This window comes from Pangasianodon hypophthalmus, chromosome 25 (genome assembly GCF_027358585.1).
Source record: "Pangasianodon hypophthalmus isolate fPanHyp1 chromosome 25, fPanHyp1.pri, whole genome shotgun sequence".
NCBI classification, from domain to species: domain Eukaryota; kingdom Metazoa; phylum Chordata; class Actinopteri; order Siluriformes; family Pangasiidae; genus Pangasianodon; species Pangasianodon hypophthalmus.
Genome location: NC_069734.1, coordinates 15,141,221 through 15,160,363, shown reverse-complemented (window position 1 = coordinate 15,160,363; position 19,143 = coordinate 15,141,221). Strand labels below are relative to the sequence as shown.

General features: G+C 37.8%; 1 protein-coding gene across 3 annotated transcripts in view; it reads right to left on the bottom strand.

The window, feature by feature from the left end:
• Nucleotides 1–19,143, bottom strand: part of cdkl5 (cyclin-dependent kinase-like 5) — a 53,516-nt gene that overhangs the window by 19,056 nt on the left and 15,317 nt on the right. For all 3 annotated transcript variants that reach the window (XM_026947792.3, XM_053229522.1, XM_053229521.1), the window contains exons 4-11: nt 8,544–8,589; nt 7,000–7,136; nt 5,411–5,531; nt 5,170–5,229; nt 3,337–3,427; nt 1,148–1,337; nt 778–858; nt 164–330 (exon numbers count right to left, since the gene is read on the bottom strand). In XM_026947792.3, coding sequence (XP_026803593.3) covers nt 164–330; nt 778–858; nt 1,148–1,337; nt 3,337–3,427; nt 5,170–5,229; nt 5,411–5,531; nt 7,000–7,136; nt 8,544–8,589 — 893 coding nt within the window. The remainder of the gene's footprint in view (nt 1–163; nt 331–777; nt 859–1,147; nt 1,338–3,336; nt 3,428–5,169; nt 5,230–5,410; nt 5,532–6,999; nt 7,137–8,543; nt 8,590–19,143) is intronic.

The window sequence follows — 19,143 nt, the reverse complement described above, 5'->3', positions numbered from 1 at the left end:
TATCTTTTCATGATCTTATTGAGTGTTCTAAACTCTCAGACATCACACTGGAGACCCTTCAACACCATCATCAGTCATACAATCTTTCACTAACGATTGGCTTACCTTCAGTGGTACATAAGAAATACATGGTAATGTGTGTCACAGAGTGGAGCTAGCTGACCGGCTGGGGATGGTGTTGTCCCCGTGGTACGGTTTCCTCTTGGAGGAGCGAGGCGGGGTAGGAGAGGGAGGCGCAGGTCGCTCCATCGCTCGCAGCGCCTGGAACACGAGGTGGTTCAAACACTGCTCTGTCAGAAAGCGCTCCGATGGGTTCAACAGCAGCAGGTTCTGAACAGGATACGAAGAGTCAGAATCAGATTTAGAACAGCAAAGCAAAACCACAGTGCACTACCAGCTGGCTAAAAGAAAGAAAAATACAAGCTATAAGTGGGACAAATTTGTATAATTATGTAGTTATTATGAAAACCTATTTATAACCGTGTGGGCGGAAGCTGTGTAATTGGTGCACAGGTGTTATCACAACTTCCAAACCTTTTCTACGGCATTTCACAGAAAGATGGCTGGTGCGGGTGTTAATTTCTGGATTAACCCTAAAAAGTAATGCACGCATTTGGAAGGGCCCTATGCATCATTTAACTTAATGAGATACTATGTTTTATCCCACTGAATATGTGTCGCTGCCCCCTACTGGACCATCAGGGATATATGCAAGTGAAAATGTATGGTAAAGAACTTCCCAAAAACAACTGACTAAATAAATGGTGTAAGCCTTACCTTCATAAGATCCAGCATGAGTCCATTAATGATGCCTAAGTATCTCCTCTCCAGGGTCTGAGGATGACTGACTGTAGGGAACTGTTACATGTGATACAAAAGAATGGGGAGGAGAAAAAAAAGAGAGAGAGAGAGAGAAAGGGAAAAGCATGAATCTTTATATTTAAACCTTTTTATTAATTTCCTCATTCATAAGTCTGAAAAGCTGGAGACAGAAACGGACAGCTGGTGACAGCGACTAAAGCGATTCTGAGGTGCAAGCAGAAGCCAATTTCTCGTCTTTTATTCACAGCTGGTACAGATACAGATAAAGGAGCTCAGCGAGAAGAGAAGAGAAGAGACGAGAAGAGAAGAGAACCCTAGTTCTTACCCGGAGACCAGCGAAGCGAGGGTTGCTGTAGAACAGCTTCATCTGCTCAGGCGGCAGTGGCCCCAGCACTTTCTGGATGGTGAAGAGCTGATCAATCTCACTTTCTCCCGGAAATAAAGGCTGTCCATCGCTCAGCTCGCCCAGAATACATCCCACTGACCACATATCCACGGCCTTTCCATACGGAGCTCTGAGCAACACAGCAAAACTCACTACTACAATGACAAATACAGGCTTTTTACACAAACAAACACAAATATAGATTCTCGTAATTCTCCAATCTGATTACAAGGTGTTGATGAACTTTCTATAACAGCAGCTCTGACAGTAGTGCTGCTAAAAGGCAAATCACGAGTTTATATTAATGTATGGTGGACACTCCATATAATCTAAGCTTAATAATAATTAGATTAAATAACATGCTGTTAAAAAACAAAGAAAATGATGTAATCGTGACGTTTTCCGTAAGGAGACGTTTAACATTTACGGAAGGAGTCTCCAGTGTCAGCACTTAACGTAACGGTTAATATGTCTTCAGAACACACTGCAAAAAAAAGTGATAACAAGTAAAGTTATCTAATATCTCTCATTATGAGATTATTATATAATTAATATAAGATCAGTAATTTCAAAGCACATATTGTCTCATTCTGTTGGTAGATAATTTTGCTTCTTTTTTAGAAATAAATGCTTGAAATAAGCAAAAGTATCTGCTATTAAGATAAGCTTGAAATGAATAAAATATCTAGAAATACTGTAGATCTAATAATCTTGTTTAAAACAAATCTAATGAAGAGAAATATTAGTTGAATTTGCCTATATCTAAGAACTTTTTACATGCTAAGATATTATTCTTTATCACTCTTTATTCAAGAATATTTTGTCTTACTGAGAAATCTTTATAAGGAGCTAGTTCTTTATCGATCCACCTCCGAGATCACTTGATTAGTAGGATTCTCTATGCCACTGCGTCTCAGTTTCAGTCCTGTGGTCTCTACGCTCTGCAGTTTTGTGATTTATGTGCTCTTAAACGCCTGCCTAAATAAATAATCAGCTAATTATCAAGTACTTAATGAGCTGAACCAGGTGTGTTGGAGCTGGAAGACACTACAATTAGCAGATATATAATTGTCAAATTATCGTTCACGGGCACATTTAGGACAAATGAGTTTGCTGGTATCAGAAAATAAGAACGGTAGCATGAATGATGAATACTGTAACAGTCATTTTTACCGATTTACTGATTATCAAAAACAAGCCTACTATAATATATTAGAAAATAATTTTTTTCAGTAAAGGAAAAATGGCAATCAGATGAAAGATCCAAAGAACGGGGGAAGGACGAAGGATGAGGGAGAGATAGAGAAAAAAGCAAGAGTGAGAGAGAGAGAGAGAGAGAGAGAGAGGGAAAGAAGACTTGAGACAGCAGACTGAAAGACACACTGCTCTGAGATGCGAAGAGAGGGAGGGTGAGAACATTCGAGTAGGCGGAATTTAAATGGCGAGACTTTTGGAAAAAAAAAAATGTTTGTGGCATTCCCTCTCTCTTTGCTATCTCCTCTGTTGGCACGCACAAAAATATCAATCTATACAACAATAATCACTAAAAACATCTGAGTTTTGTTCCATATAAAACCAAAGTCTATCCATGAACACTTTTTATTTTATATTTTTTTCATGCATGTAATGTATAAACAGTGTAATTGTACTACTGCTGTTTTGCCTATTAAAAGAAGCTCATTATAATATATAATACTTTTTGTTTTTATCCTGGAGTGTATTCTACTTGTTCCACATGTTCAGTCATTCGATAACGTAAATCTACCTCCAGATTTCTGTAAAACTGCTTTGTGACAACGTCTACAGTGAAAATGAAACAGAACTGAATTGATACGAACTGCATTAAAGTGCAAGATTAATATCTGAGTTCCGTCAGACAGGCCACACAAAAAATTTGAAGCCAAATATCACTGAGAAACAAATCGGTTTATGACAATAATCTATAGAAAGAATCTACGGACCCTAAAAGTGTCAAGGAATGGAGAGACGCACACGTCAGTGTAAGCTCGTCGGAAATCAATCGGAGTTCTTTGACATTAGTAATCCTATCCTACTACAGCGCTTAATCGTCTTTTTAAAAAAGGCTCACACGTCCACCAAAAACCACAAAATCGTTGCCGATCACTCACCCGAGAAGAAGCTCAGGAGATCTGTACCACCTGGTGGCCACGTACTCTGTGTAGTTGGCATCGCTGCCTTCTGAAAGATTCCGGGCAAAGCCTGAAAAAAAAAAAAAAAAAAGTGGGAATGACAGACAGACAGAAAGAACGAAAGAAAGAGGCGGAGCAAATGAGTGAGGAAATTTTCAAGAACTGTTTGAGTTTTCCAAGAACTGTTTTATCAGAATTTACTCAGTTGATACATATTATATAAGAACGTAGAGTTCTGACATAATCAGCCATTTGAGAAATTCTCATGTGAACTCTATCACACTGCATTTGCTTCATGCTTCACTGACACCATGACACCATGTGCTCCAGATGGTAACACATGTACACTCCTAACACTGCGTCAAGTGTCTCTTAATGACTAACACCTGATATTTGTATATTTGTGTTTATATGCAGGACTGTGGCTTTCACATGAGCAAAATAATATGTAATATGCCGTTTAACGCATTTCTACCCAAAGAGTACAAAATACAGGGGATGTCCTGACCATCACACCCAAACTGTTGCCACAAATGTTGGAAGCACCCAGTTGTATAGAATGTCTTCGTATGCTGTAGCATTACAAATTCGCTTCACTGGAAGTAAGAGGCCCAAACCTGTTCCAGCATGACAGTGTCCCTGTGCACAAACGAGATCCATGAAGACATGGTTTGCCAAGGTTGAGGAGGAAGAACTCGAGTGTCCTGCACAGAGCCCTGACCTCAACCCCACTGAACACCTTTGGGATGAACCGGAACGCCGACTGAACCCCAGACCTCCTCACTTCCTCACTTCCTCCTGCTTTTGTGGCTGAACGAACACAAATCCCAACAACCACATTCCAAAATCTAGTGGAAACCCTTCCCAGAAGAGTGGAGGTTATTCTAACAGCAAAGGCGGAGTCAATCTGGAATGGGATGCTCAACCAGAACGTGTGATGGTCAGGTGTCCACACACTTTTTGGCCATATAGTTTATTATTAAAATGTAACTAAATGTGACGGACATTTCCATCACAGTCTCACAAACCCCCTGCAATGCTACAACAAACCCCCTGGGAGGTCACGAACCCCCTGGTTGGGAAACCCTGCTCTACATCATATATCATCATATTAGTCTTTTTGTCATCTTGCCATTTTTAAATTGTCAAAGACCAAGAGTGTTTTCCGTATCCATATTTCAAGCTTTACTCCTAAGAGCAGAGTCTTCAGTGTGTCAGTGTACACACTAATCATGTTTTGCTTTGTGTACATTTATTTAGTGTATAGTTACCGGCAGATGTTGGAAAGCAACCGGAAGTTTGAAAAGGCACGATATAAATAAACATATAATTAGACTATTGTGACAAAAAGAGACGGGTGACGTGAGTGAGACTGTAGAATATTCACACTCCATTAATCTAGCCGAGCTAAAAATAAAAGCGTTCAAAAGAAGTCTGCTGTGACTCATGTGCATTCTCCATGGCACTCACTGAGCTGCCTAATCATATAAAGCGTGACTTTTCACTTTTCAGGCAATTATGTTTGTCTTCCAGCAGGTGGGGCATTATGGTCTCAGTTAGAACCATCACACGTAGTACACACACACTTCTCTGAGTGTCGTAGGCTTTCAAACATCTAATTATATCACTTCAATGTATTCAAAGTGTACAATCTATTGCACTAAGCATATCCATTGAGGTCTGAGATACATGTATGAATGTAGGAATGTGTGAGTGTACACACAGGTCCGTGATCAGTGGTCCAGTGGCATGTAGAATAATTAATAGATAAATTCAGATAGTTTCATCTTAGACACACGGAAGCCAACTTACCAAAATCACACAGTTTGAGGATGTCATTGGAGCTGATGAGAAGATTTTCAGGCTTGATGTCTGAGAAGAAACACAGAAACACACTGCATTGTCCATTAAATATAAAGATTTAAGGATTCATTTTAAATCCAGGAATCATATAGACTTATGCTATACAAGGAAACATACAGCAATACATACAGTATATACAGTAACTGAATCAGGATTACAGCATCTTCCAAAGCCTTCAGGCTGCTTTTACCTCTGTGTACAATCTCGTTCTTATGGCACCAGTGGATCGCTTTAATCAGCTGATAAATGTAGTTGCGGACTTTATCGGGTGGCGCGCCATTGGGCATTTCCTCCAGCAGCTCCAGCATGTTCTACAGTGTTTCACAACAAAATGATTAAATGGGTAACGTTTACTGAGAACAGAAGCTGGAAACACACTTTCACGGGCTTATTATAGCTTCAAGTATCAATGTAAGTCAAATAGAAATGACAATTTTTGTCAAGTAAATAATTTTTTAATTAATACACAACATGACTTCGGGATAGCGGTGAAAAAAATATAAAGACTTAAAGACAGAAAAATGTTTATTTCACAGTTTTTGTCAACTCACGACCGCTGCATTATCTGAAATTTGATCTGAAAGCAACTTTGAAGGCTTTAAGCTCCGCCCACTCGACATAATCACGCAGAGGGATTTCCCAAAATGTTTATCATCATTATCATGGATCATCAGACATGTAACGTGTAACAGTCGTTAAGGCATCAAGTGTAAAATAAAGTAAATCACAGGCCTGAATACTGTAATAAACAATTTCATTTGGAAATTTTCATTGGTCAGAAGGTGTGGCTTAATCTTCTACAATTGTTTAATTAATCTTCACTCGTTTGTTTCTATAGTAACCGCTCAATTCACAGATGCTTGTATGCTTACTGGATGTTTTATATAACCTAAGACTAATAATAAATCTAACAGAGAAAAACATAATCTTTGATATGATGAAGCTTTCTGTAAGGAGTTTGTTTATTTAACATTTTTTGGAAGGAGTCTCCAGTTTCAGTGCTTCGTAACAGTCAGAAGTAAAGCAGTTCCTTCAAGTTTTTGGGAAAGTCTTCAGTAGAGAGGACGTTTTTTTATCTTAATACTCTCTGGACCTTTTTTTACTATCAGGGTCCAAGCAGTGAAGTTGTAAGAGACTTAAAAGTGTTAATTAAGACTAAAGTGTTAATAGGATTAATCGGTTTTCACATTATGAAGTCCAACATTAATGTGCATGAGCTGTACGAAGCTGCACAAGCAATCTTCGGTTCATTCCAAGAGGTGAAAATGAACATGGGTGTCAAGACAGAAAGCAGATGCGTTCCTGAGCAGATTATATCATCACAGAACCAGCCAGACTTATCTGAGTTACTGTTTTCCTCCCACCAGAGCTGATAAAACATGCCCATGGTTTTCACACATTTAAATAAGACAGAAAATTTTTTATCTCTCTCGCTGATAAGCAGGGACATGCTGAAGGCACTGGCTGAATGTTTAATGTTTTAGAGTTAAAAACTCTAATAACAATCGCTTTAGCAAAATACCCTGGAACCACGTGTTTGCTTTCTGGCAGGAGGACATACTCTAAAACATGGGTTTATACTGCATGCACATTCTTAATACATCCTTAATCGCCTGTCATGTGATCATCTTAAACACAAGTTCAAACACCATGTCCAAGCATGCACTTTGAGATGACATCCACACACACACACACACACACACACACACACACACACACACATGGAAAAAAACATAAAACGTAGGCAATCACAAAGTAAACTGAGAGCTTTGGCCTGACCTTCTCCACATATTCGAACACCAGGTAGAGTTTCCCTCTGCGCCGGAACGCCTCCTTCAGCTCCACGATGTTCTCCTGCTTCAGCGTGCGGAGCATCTTCAGCTCCCGCAGAGTCGTCTCCTTCACCTCTTCATTCTCTGTGAAACAGAGAAACAGACAGTTTACATCCACACGTTTGAATATACATATATGTATATATATATATATATATATATATATATATATATATATATATATATATATATATATATATATATATATATATATATATTATGTGTGTGTGTGGTCTGCCATGTGTATGACAATGACAACTCAATGAACATGGTCTCAAATAAATGATTTGCGTAAACGCTACGACATTTAATTTTCCTAATAGGCACAATATGTACACTCACCCACCACTTTAATAGGAACCCCTGAACCTCTGCTCATTCATGCAATTATCCAATCACTCGGCAGAAGCACAATGCATAATATCATGCAGATACAGGGCAAGAGCTTCAATCATTATATACACATCAAACATCGGAATGGAAAAAAGTGATATTAGGATGTTTTTTGGGATCTCAGTTCACCAAAACTGGACAGTTAAGGATTGGTAAAACATCTACTGGCTTTTTTGGTGCATTCTGAGATGCTTTTCTGCTGACCACGATTGTAAAGAGTGGTTATTTGTGTTCCCGTAGCCTTCCTGACAGCTTGAACCAGTCTGATCATTCTGATGTTTCAGCCCCTTGTTTTTCCACAGCATTCTGGGTACATTTTAGACTGTTGTGCGTGAAAATCTCAGGAGATCAGCAGTGTCTGAAATACTCAAACGAGGGCATCTGGCACCAACAAGCATGCCGCGGTGATGTTTCTTCTGATGTTTGATCTGAAAATTAACCGAAGCTCTTGCCCTGAACGTGTATGAATACCTTTTATGCATTGCGATGCTGCTACATCATTGGCTGCTTGAATAATTGCATGAATGAGTAGTTTTACAAGTGTTAAGTGGATAGTGAGTGTATATATAATATACGCTTTGTGTCAAGTCATCAAGTTGCCCTTCTGATTACAGTTAACTATGAGGGTGCGACCCAAAGCCTTGGAGTCAAATCCCCATACTGAAAATGATTCACCTTGAGTCTATTAGTCCATTGGTCACTCTGACATATAGTACGAAATTCTATAATATTAATATATTATATTAATAATATTCTCATGGTATTACAGATGGCCTGATCAATGTCAGTAATACTGTACTGCAGTTAGGGAGGTGTTATGTAATTAACCCTGGTTAAGAGTTTTGGTGTTGTACTAGCTAACTGAAATGCTGGCAAGAAGTATTTTAAAATTATTATTTATCGTATTTAAAAATAATCTGACCAACCCTAGCTCACACAAGCTATAATTTTCTGTTGTGTTTCCTTTATCTTTTTTAATACAGAAAAAAAATTACAATCTAAGACCACTTATTACCATTCTGTAAAAACGAAGAAATAAAGAAATAAGGATGCATATTTCACATTCACAAGCAACAGAACCATGCAGTCATACTTTACCTTCACTGTCCTTAAACTTCTTTATGGCCACAAGCTCTTTGGTCTCCTACAACAACAACATGAAAAAAACACACACCTCCCAGTTAGTGCAGATTCCGACTTCAGGTTTCACTAGATCCAAGCTAATCTTACTTACAGACTCAAAATGACCTTAAAACGAAGATTTCCATTCAGAATGTAAACCACGTGTACAGCCTCGGTGATTATCCCAACTGGATAATAAGGATCTGTTCTTTTATGCTGCACTTCTTTGGATGAAATTCAATTGAGCTGTCAGAGAAGCCTCTTCTCATAAAACATCCTAATAATTAAGATTAGGCTGCAAAATGGCAAGGTGTATCGAGGAGTAACCTAAGCCATTGTCTGTAGATCACAATAGCAGTTATTACTTAACATATTACTAATTAGTCTTATAATCACCATATAATCATCAGGGAGCTGTTGAGAGTGGTATGCCTGCTACTGCTACACTCTAAAAAAAAATTATCCATGTGGCTAGTGAGAAAAGCTTAAAATAAAGAACAATTTCGACATAAAAAATCAAATGTATTAGTGAGTTGACAACTTATTTTACGAAGTCTGTCAAACTGAAAAGAAAGAAATCTGTCTCAGCTTATTAATATATGGATGTTGAACAAACTTAACAAAAAAGTATTAAGTTAGGGAAACTTCAAAATGTAGTGAGCAAACTTAAAAAGCTGAGAACAGGCCTGGACGTTGTCTGAACATGCTAGAGCCAGACCACGCCTATAGGAGGAGAAACAACAAACGAACAACGAACGGACGAACGAGCGCGAGTGCAAACAACAAAGGTACATACTGAGGAGCCTAACTATTTTTGATTTGTTTTACTAGCAACAGCTATCAAACTATATCGGCACACAGTGCAAAAAAATCGTTGTCACAGGACACTAAATTTTAAAATAACGTTACAGCTTGCCTCTTGCTAATTCGACCGTCGGAAAGTTGACTTCAGCTAGCTAGCTAGCTAGCGTCTTCTAAGTTAGCTACAGCATGCCCTTTGCTAATTTGGAGTTAGTGAAGTTGACCGCTAGCTATCGCTATCGTGTGTCTTCAGTTTTCTTAGGTTTTGTTTTACAGTGCCAGCCAAATGACCGTAATCGGCACTGAAAGTTTATAGCATTAGCTCAAACACTGCAAACACAAACACTAACACTGAGTTTGATTCTGTCGTAGACGCGCCATTTTGCTGTGCTGTACTTTGAAGATTAACCTTGTTATAGAAGCACCATTTTGTTCACTCTTACGTCAGTACTTGAACGATCTTGTAATGAGTTTGTACGTAAGAACATTTTTTATTTAACAATGTTTGTCTAGTGTCTAAATGTTTAAACATGTCTAACTATCACAGTTAGACCAATTTCATTGAATCTACAAATAGTTTGCCTTCGTGTTTCCAGCACAGCGTGATTCAATAAACAATTATCATAAAATTGAAATTGCTGTGTTTTTTTTTTTCTGACACAATTGAAATTAGTTAATATTACTCAAAAAATTAAGGTAACAATCTGCACGGACATTTCTGAGTAGACCGAAAGCAAAATAAATAAGATAAAACAGCTTAAATTAACTAGCTTGACCACATAATATTATTAAGTTGGCTCAACTTAATTAAGCTTTTAGAGGACAATTCAAATCATGTTGGTTGTGCTAAACAAATTGAGATGGACTAACTAGAAAAGTCTCACAATATTTACTCAAAAATGGCTTGAGTTGAAATAACTTGAAAAAGATGAAAAAGATCCATGCAAATTGTTACCTTAATTTTTTTAATTCGAGCCAGTGTATTATTTTTTAGAGTGTACTGGTGTTAGTTTAGTGCTCATTCACCTTTGTGTGAAGAATGCCGTCACTAATAGCACTCCTTTTAGCACTAGCGGTTATTTAATGCATGGTAGGCCTCATAGAGGGTCAAATTACTTGTAAACAATATAATCTTATCACCCGGTTGCCCTCCATAACCATGCTGTGTGTTTTTTTTTTGAGTAGCAAGCGTGGTAAAGAAAGAAGCCGCGCTTGTTGTTAGCTAGCTCTTTCATGTATGCTAAAAACCACAAAACTGTTTGTCCGTTCTTTCCATTTGTGCTCTGATCGCACAATGAGTCCTCGGTCTATTCTTGTGTGTCCTCCAAAGGCATTTTTAGGAGGAAAAAAAGGAAAAAAAATGAAGTGATCAAGAATAGTTTAGATCAATAATTAGCCCCAAGTGGATGCTAAATCTAGCTAAATGATAGGATAGTGACAGGCTGTGTGAATCTACAGTCTGGGCTAGAAAGAAATCAGCCCCTGCTACTACTCCATACAAGGGTACAACCACTGTTGTTTTTGGTTTGTTAAAAAAATAAAAACACACATACACACACACTTCAAGCCATGTGTTAGCAAATAACATCAAATACGATAATAAGGAAAAATGTAACCGTATTTTTGTTTATTTGCTTTTTTCAAAGAGATGCAGGGCCCATTGATACTAGCTGGCTCTGCTTTTTCCAGAATGTCACATCCTATAATAGGTTCTTCTCACGATCAGGATCGCACACCTCATCGAGCTTGCCATGTGTCCTTCCTGTCCAATTCCTTCCTACTCAGAGGAATTTCTCATCATCCTTGCTTCAAAAATCATCCCAGCAGGGATGCTCATACCGAAAAACAGAAATGATTCAGAGCCAGTAGCCTGGAGAGGAGGATTCTCTTTACTGTAAAACTGCATGGGAGGTTCGTGGAAAGTCCTTCGGTACTCTTTGAAGGTAAAAGTGTGTGTGTGTGTGTGTGTGTTTTCTCATTGGTTTAAAAGAGCTGTCCTGTTGTCCTGTTCTTTATAAATAGATATTACATATAATATTACATATTATAGCTGACTATTTACAACACACTGACAATAAATATAAGAAAAGAGTCATAACCTTATTTTGTAATACACAATGCAAAACACTGACTGTATGCTGGTCTATCTGGTCTAGTAACATAACATTTAGTACTCTGCAATAATCTTACATTTTTCTATAAATTCTGTTAAATGCTTAATATTATGTATCTACATTATTGTGTCAATAGACATCCATCTATATGATTTTCACAAAAAAAAAAAAAATCACCATTAAAGTAAGTAATATTATTTTATGTTATGTTATGTTATGTTATGTTATGCAGTAGGCCATTTTTTCCAGATAAAAAATTTCATGGAGGCTGTTTCTTACAGAGGCAAGTGAGAAGAAGCCTGATGTCCTTATAAATCTGCACAACATGGTAGGTTGGTACAGAGAGTACAAGAGAAATCACAATCTGTCCGTTTTTGTGTACGCTTTTGTGAAAGCATTTTAAAGAGACTGAGTTTTACTTCAGAAATCTTTCATGGCCAGTGATGGTTTATTACATGCTGTAACCTCAGAGTTAAACATATCAGGAGAAATCAAAAATACCAGCCAGACTCGAATAATACTTTTACTTGCAATGTGTAGCCAAATCGTTGCTCAGCGACTTGCTGACATTTTGTCAAGGGCGCAAACATGACGTCCTACATGATCACATACTCGTGTGTTTTCCTTACTCTGTATTAATGCACTTAACTAGCTAACTAGCTCGCCGTATGTTACGACATTACGTTAGCTAACACTCTGTAGTCGAGTCAGTGAGTCGAAGCCCAAAACATTGCCTCCGTGGTGGGTGATAAAGAGTTACAAAAGTGCAAGCTTTAACATTTTACTCGACATCTTCACGTGTTGAAGCAAACAAGTTAATTGTGGTAGTAGAATATCAAACTAGCCATGCTGCAACCTTTAAGACTAGATGTGTGTGTAGGCAAAAAACATATAATAAATTTCACAATATTATAAATTAGCCTAAAAAAATGTCATTTTTTCACGGTATCACTCTATAAAACTACACAAACCCATCATGAAAGTTGATTATGAAACATATACATATATATATATATATATATATATATATATATATATATATATATATATATATATATATTTCATAATCAACTTTCACAATGTGTGTGTGTGTGTATATATATATATATATATATATATATATATATATATATATATATACACACACACATATGAAAGTCTCTTTGCACATCCTTGTATATTTAACAACAAACAAAAATCTAATTCCTTAGTAGTTCTTCTTTTCTTGTTTTTGAGAATTTCCATAAATAGGGAGTGGCTATGAAGAAAAAAAAAAAAAACTAACTAGTGTAGCAGTGTGCAGCGCTGATTAGTTAAAAAAAAAAAAAAAAAAAAGATGTAGTTCTGGTCAGCAATGTCATTTCCTTCTCTATGCATTTCATAGCTGTCGTACATGACAGTATTACAAACATGCTAGGAGGTGAAGGTTACTGTAGTATGATTACGATTATGAAATCCAACCTTTCTTGATACAAAAGGGAGGAGAACCACCGGAGTAAGGATGTTGATCAGATTAAAAACAAAATCATGGTAATAGACAGAAATGCATTTCAATCTTTAATTTGAAAATTCAACGCTGTAACCATACAATCATACACCATGCCTAACCGTGAAACCGTGTCACTGTGGTGTGTCACGTAACACTGCTACAACACGTCCAACCTGAAGTGTACTGTTTCTGCTTAGCATTACACCACATACCAAATATACACCTTCACTACGGCATACTGAAGGTGTCTACAAGCATATTTCCAGACTGCCTAGTATGAGTAGACATTAGGATTAAACGTTTACACGCTTGATTTTAGTCCCCTCAGCTTCACGCTGCTCTCTGATGTCAAGCGTTTGGGGAATTTGAAATCTGAGATGCTGCTTGTCTATGCAAGGCAGGAGAAGGTGAAAGCAGATAGTCCTTAATGGAGAAGTCACGTCAAGCTCTTCCAAAATGGCCTATCTCTGCTGATCGACATTTCTAATAAATCATGTACATTTAAAAAAAAAAAAAAAAAAAAACACACACAAAAGTTTCAGAGTAAAATACTGCTTTCAATCTCCATCCAGCTGGAGCATGTCATTTTCAAATGTCAAGGCTCTGATTCAGTGACCAGGGCTGGAGTAACCTGCATGTTCCTTGCTGCTGAGATGAAAAACACCACTTAATTTATGAACGGCTGTGTTTCAGGGCCATCAAAGAGCGCTTGGAATTGCAAATTTGATGGCGCTCAGCACCCTTCTGCATAACAGGCTGAGAGAGAGAGAGCAAATCAGTTCACTTTGGCTTATGTTTCAGATTCCTGGTGGTCAGGAGCTGCATCGCGGTAGGTCAGCCGAACAAACGGTCTTTCATACTCACTGATCCAAGACTGAGGTGAAGTCTGTCACGCTCACTTAGCTCAGGGTGACTGTACGGTGTGGGTCAGTGATACATTTTAAGATATAAAATAACAATGTGGTATTAAACTAATTCCTACACCTTTAGCTGTTATGCGTTAAAATGAGATTTTAAATAAAACGCAAACAAATTGACGTTCTTGAAAAACTTTGTTATAAAATTTTATTTTATGGTCTTTAACCATATTATGTTTATAGCCCTGGGGTATAAATACGAGGTTGCACACATGTAAAATCTCTTCGTCATTTTGCTTAAACAAATCAGGTAATGGATAAAGAAATACATAAGCAGTTGAAAGAGATGTTGTGTTTATAGCCATGTTTATAACCATATTATGTTTATAGCCCTGGGGTATAAATACGAGGTTGCACACATGTAAAATCCCTTTGTCATTTTGCTTAAACAAATCAGGTAATGGATAAAGAAATACATAAGCAGTTGAAAGACATGTTGTGTTTATAGCCATGTTTATAACCGTCTTGTGTTTATAGCCCTGGGGTATAAATACGAGGTTGCACACATGTAAAATCTCTTTGTCATTTTGCGTACACAAATCAGGTAATGGATAAAGAAATACATAAGCAGTTAAAAATACCATTAAGCACAATTATATATACATATCGGTGCGTTTCTTTGTATTCTTTGATATCTAATATAAAAAGACTACATCGAAAGCGTATAGATTAAAGGTGTGTTTTTGCTAATAATGATGGCAGCAGGGAGCTTTCGAAAGAAAATTAGCAATATCCAACTGGACAGTTCAAAAACGTTGGTTCGAATAGTTCAGTTATTTATTCTGAAAGCAACCAGGGTTAGCATTACCTTTTGTATTAATGTCCATTGGTGCGCCATTGGTTTTGGTGTCAGGTTAATGTTACTGACTCAAAGCCTTAGGCTTGATCGGCCTGAGGTACTAATGGTATCATAAAAGGAAAGTACTTTGGATTTTGGATTCACCATCCAGAGGCATAGCATAAAGAAATCTGCCATCAGCCATTAATGGTACGTCCAACCCTGCCCCTATATGCCCTGTTTCCCTGTGCAGAAGTTGTGAAGTCTTGCTTTTCTGGGTCTGTAGTGTTCTGACCCTGGACTGTCTCTTGTGTCTCTTGTTACTGTGTTTTGTCTTGTGGTTTGGCTTGTGGTTTTTGTGCTACTTTGTGCTGCTCTCACTGTGCATAAAGGAACTCTGTACTTGTATCTGACCGCGACTGTTACATTCAGAAGCTCAGAGTTAAAGCATTGCAAGAGATACATTGTGTGCGAGTCTGATTCTCATCAAATCAACCAGCACATCAGTCAAGCTTCAAGATGTCTCCGATTGGGACAATGTGGACAAAGAGCAATAAGAGGCTATGAAGTGTTTTGTTAGCAATATGGAAAACTTGAACAGGAAAATGGTATCAAATATATCTCTTTTTTCTAACAATCTTTCAAAAGCTCTCTGCTTCATTACTGGGGCTATACAATTTACAGGCAGGTGCTTCTCCTCCTAGAAACAGAATTTACCCTTTTGTCGGTTTCTGAAAACCAAACACTTGAACAATACGTAGAAGTGGCTCTTAAGCTAGGTTATATTATACTGTTCATAGAAGAAAGATGAAGGGTTATGATGCTACTCTAATTATAGATGAAAGCCGTCTCTTTTAAGTATTATGATCCTTTGGCCTAAATTCCAAATGCCTTGGATAAGAGAGAAAATCAAGTTAGATTAAGAAGTGCTTAAAAAATAAGGGGACCAAATATGTGTGTGTTTTTTTTAAAGCTAGATCTAGGTTACTTGGTCAGGATTTATGACCGTAAGTTGGCATTATGAGCATTAGGTGATGCCATATGCTAAAATTTCCTTCAGTCTGATTGATTATGACTGATCAGCATGTAACTGTTTTAATTTTTTTTAGCATTTGTCCCAAAATAAGTTCATCATTAAAAGAAAATGAGTTATTGTTACCACCCCAGAGTTGAGTATTTTCATACATGGACATGCTGAGGTGTTTTATTCCTCTTATACAACAGCCATTTGCCAATGATTACAATTTGTCAATAAAGAACAAAGCATCATGATTTTCATCCATTTGATCCTTTTTATGCCGTGAAACATCCGTGAAACACATTCGTTCCTGTTATCACTTACATTATAGCAGGTATAAACAGTCGTTCCTTCACCAGACTCTCTTTTTTCTCCTTCTTGAGGAAAAAAAAAAAAAAACGCAGCTTGTCATGTGACTGAGAAAGTTCTCTATCTTGAACACTCCCATGGCGGAAACCTTCCTGCCCATTACAGTTTGCTGGCACTGGAGACTCCTTCCATTAATATTACATAAAGTCTCTGTGAAAGATTTTATTTCGGTTAGTTGCTTATTGCTATTGTTTAAAAATCTCGCATTAACAGTACAAACAGTATGAAAACTGTCAATATCTTATTTTCTGATCTGCAAAAATAAGTACCGCATGGCTGTTTGACTGAAGAAGGAATAAATGTACGGTACATTTTCCCATCATTAGTGTTTGCCAACAAATAATTAACTGTAAGTACTCAACTAAAACAACTGATCTGATTGAAAACTATTTGTTTATTCAATTGCCAGTTAAATAGTATGCCTGTACTTGGATTATACTGTACAATTGATCTTACTACTGCTCACACAACTCGATCCCTGAACCATGGACCATATAGGTATACATGGTCAGAACAGTTATATGGATTATATATAAAGTCTGCACTCTCAATCTGATGCGATGATGCTCTCATACTGTATGAGTACCTCACAATGTAGGTGCTCATACAGAACAACAGTCGAATACAAGGTTAAACGTCATTTAGTCTTTAGTAGGCTGAATAAATGTTCGAAGCTAAGCAGCTCTAACAATGTGCTCAATGTTATGCATGAAAACTTCAAAGGCATGGAGACTCTGGATGATGAAGTAGATTGGGAAACATGGTCACTACAGTTTGTCCATTTTTTTTTTCAGAAAACGCTGGCCATTTTCTCTCCGTATCAGCCTGGTTTCTGTGGGATTCAATTCTCATTAACATTGCTGATAAAAATCAGAGTGTCTTTAACTAATGGTGCTACTTCCTGTAGGCCATACAAGGCTTCTGTACATATCAGTTCGTGACACTGCTCACTCTAGACACTCTAGACACTCAAGGAATTTGCCCCAGTGGGTGAACAGTGGTTGATGGCCAAACCAATTCATCACCAAAGGTGGTGGAGAGATTTTCATATGTTGCCAATTTCTACTGTCAGTTCACCCAGAGCTTTAGCACAGTGGCTGCCCCGTTAACATCACTACTGAGTGGCCAAAGGAGGAAGCTGAACTAGAATACACCCCGATCCTTCCTTGGCTTTTGTTGCTGACGCTTTGGAGTCAGGCATCAAGGTCTATTCTAGTCCAGCACCATGGTAAGCCTATTAAAACCCATCCATGTGCAACCTCCTACAGAGAGGAACTACTGTGCTGTTAATAACAGGTATTCACTATGAAAGCTGCTTTTAAAGAATGGAGACACTGGCTAGAGGGGGCTTGACATCCCTATTTGGTGCCCACCAACGTATACACTTTAAAGGACAGACTCACAGAAACTGGATAGTTGAAGTCTGGAAAAAGACCAGATGATATTTTTTCTAATCTTCAACTGTCCAGTTTGGGTGCCCATGATAGCCTCAGATTACTCTTCATGGCTGACAGGAGTGGAAACCAATGTGGTCTTCTGCTGTTGTAGCTCATCCCAGGGGTAACAGCCAGATAAAGAGTACAGTAATGACAAGAAATGATATACAACTGAGACCAGTCACTGAACTGAGACCATTTTAAATGCAGAAATGTGAATATGTCCACAGATGAAAAGACATCTCCCATCAGGCCCCTTTCCATTCCTCGCTAACAACGATCCACAGATTAGCACTGATTCATCACTGCCCTACCTAATACTCAGGAGAATAAAGCGATCTAAATGTATAGATTTTGTAGGGCATGTCATTTGATCCCTTGAAAACTGCTAATGGCTATGGAGACTAGAGAGGCTTGTTTTCATAATGTCTTTGATTTGTTTAGCTTGGCAAAAGCAATGGATAGTCAGTTCACATTTCACTTTCCTTGTATGGAGAGATTTCTGCGATCTTCTTAACATCGATATCAATGGTAGGACTGCGTCCAAAGAAAAGCCCCCCAGCCCATTGTTAAATATGGTGGTGGATCATTGATGCTTTGAGGCTGTTATGGGACTAGAAGTAAAGACAGCATGTAAAGACATCAAGAGTTCCACCAATGGCAAAGCCAGTGTCAGCAGGTTAAGATTTGACCTTCCAACAAGATGTTGTCCACAAACATACATTCAAATCAACGCAGAAATAGTTGCAGGACATGAAATCAGCGTTTTGCAACAGCCATCAAAGTCTTGCAGCTAATGTTCCCATTAGTCTTAAATGAACTTGTAATGCTGGTACCAACACTTTCCTTCTAACAAGCTAAGGGGCTGGCCAAACAAAATATCATATCATGATAACATTTAGATAGCACTTGTGAGAAAGAACTCATTCTGAGTGTTGTTTTTGGTTCAAGACTCTTTTGGTGCATCACTATTAGGAATACATCAAAAACAGATCCATAACCCATTTGTAGCATACTAAGCTAATGTAAGATGCAAATATTATTCTTCCCTAAATGAGCAGCAACACTCCTATTAATAGAGCAGCTCTGCTTTTATATATGCATATTCAAGCGGCTAAGGCTGAAGATCAAATCCATCGCTTTGACAGTTGCATGAGACGGTTGATTTACTCAAAACTGCAGGGTACTGCGTTAGATTGACATGAGGAATACTCGATGAGCAATCATCTGTCATCCAACTTGCAATATGATTTCTTGCTGTGAGATGCTTCACCAAAATGTATTTCATAATCATCAGCATTTTACATCAGAATGATAAACTGATATTGAACTTGTCAATATAAATGGAGAAAAGGTGATGGGCTAAGAGTGCCTTGATGTGGGCACTATATGCACCACACATAGATTTCTTTCCCCACACTTTATCCAATGATTATCTTTAATCATCCAAGCCAGAAAAGACCATAACTATCATATGGTAACATAATATGGACAAAATATAACACTCCAGATACAAAGCTATTACATTCTCACCCCACTTATCAACATTAATATATTACAGGATTGATGATATCATACTGTGGAAGCCAACAAATAATGATATGTCTCTCAATCTTAAACCCCAGCATTGATAGCTCTGCACTGCACATCTCAG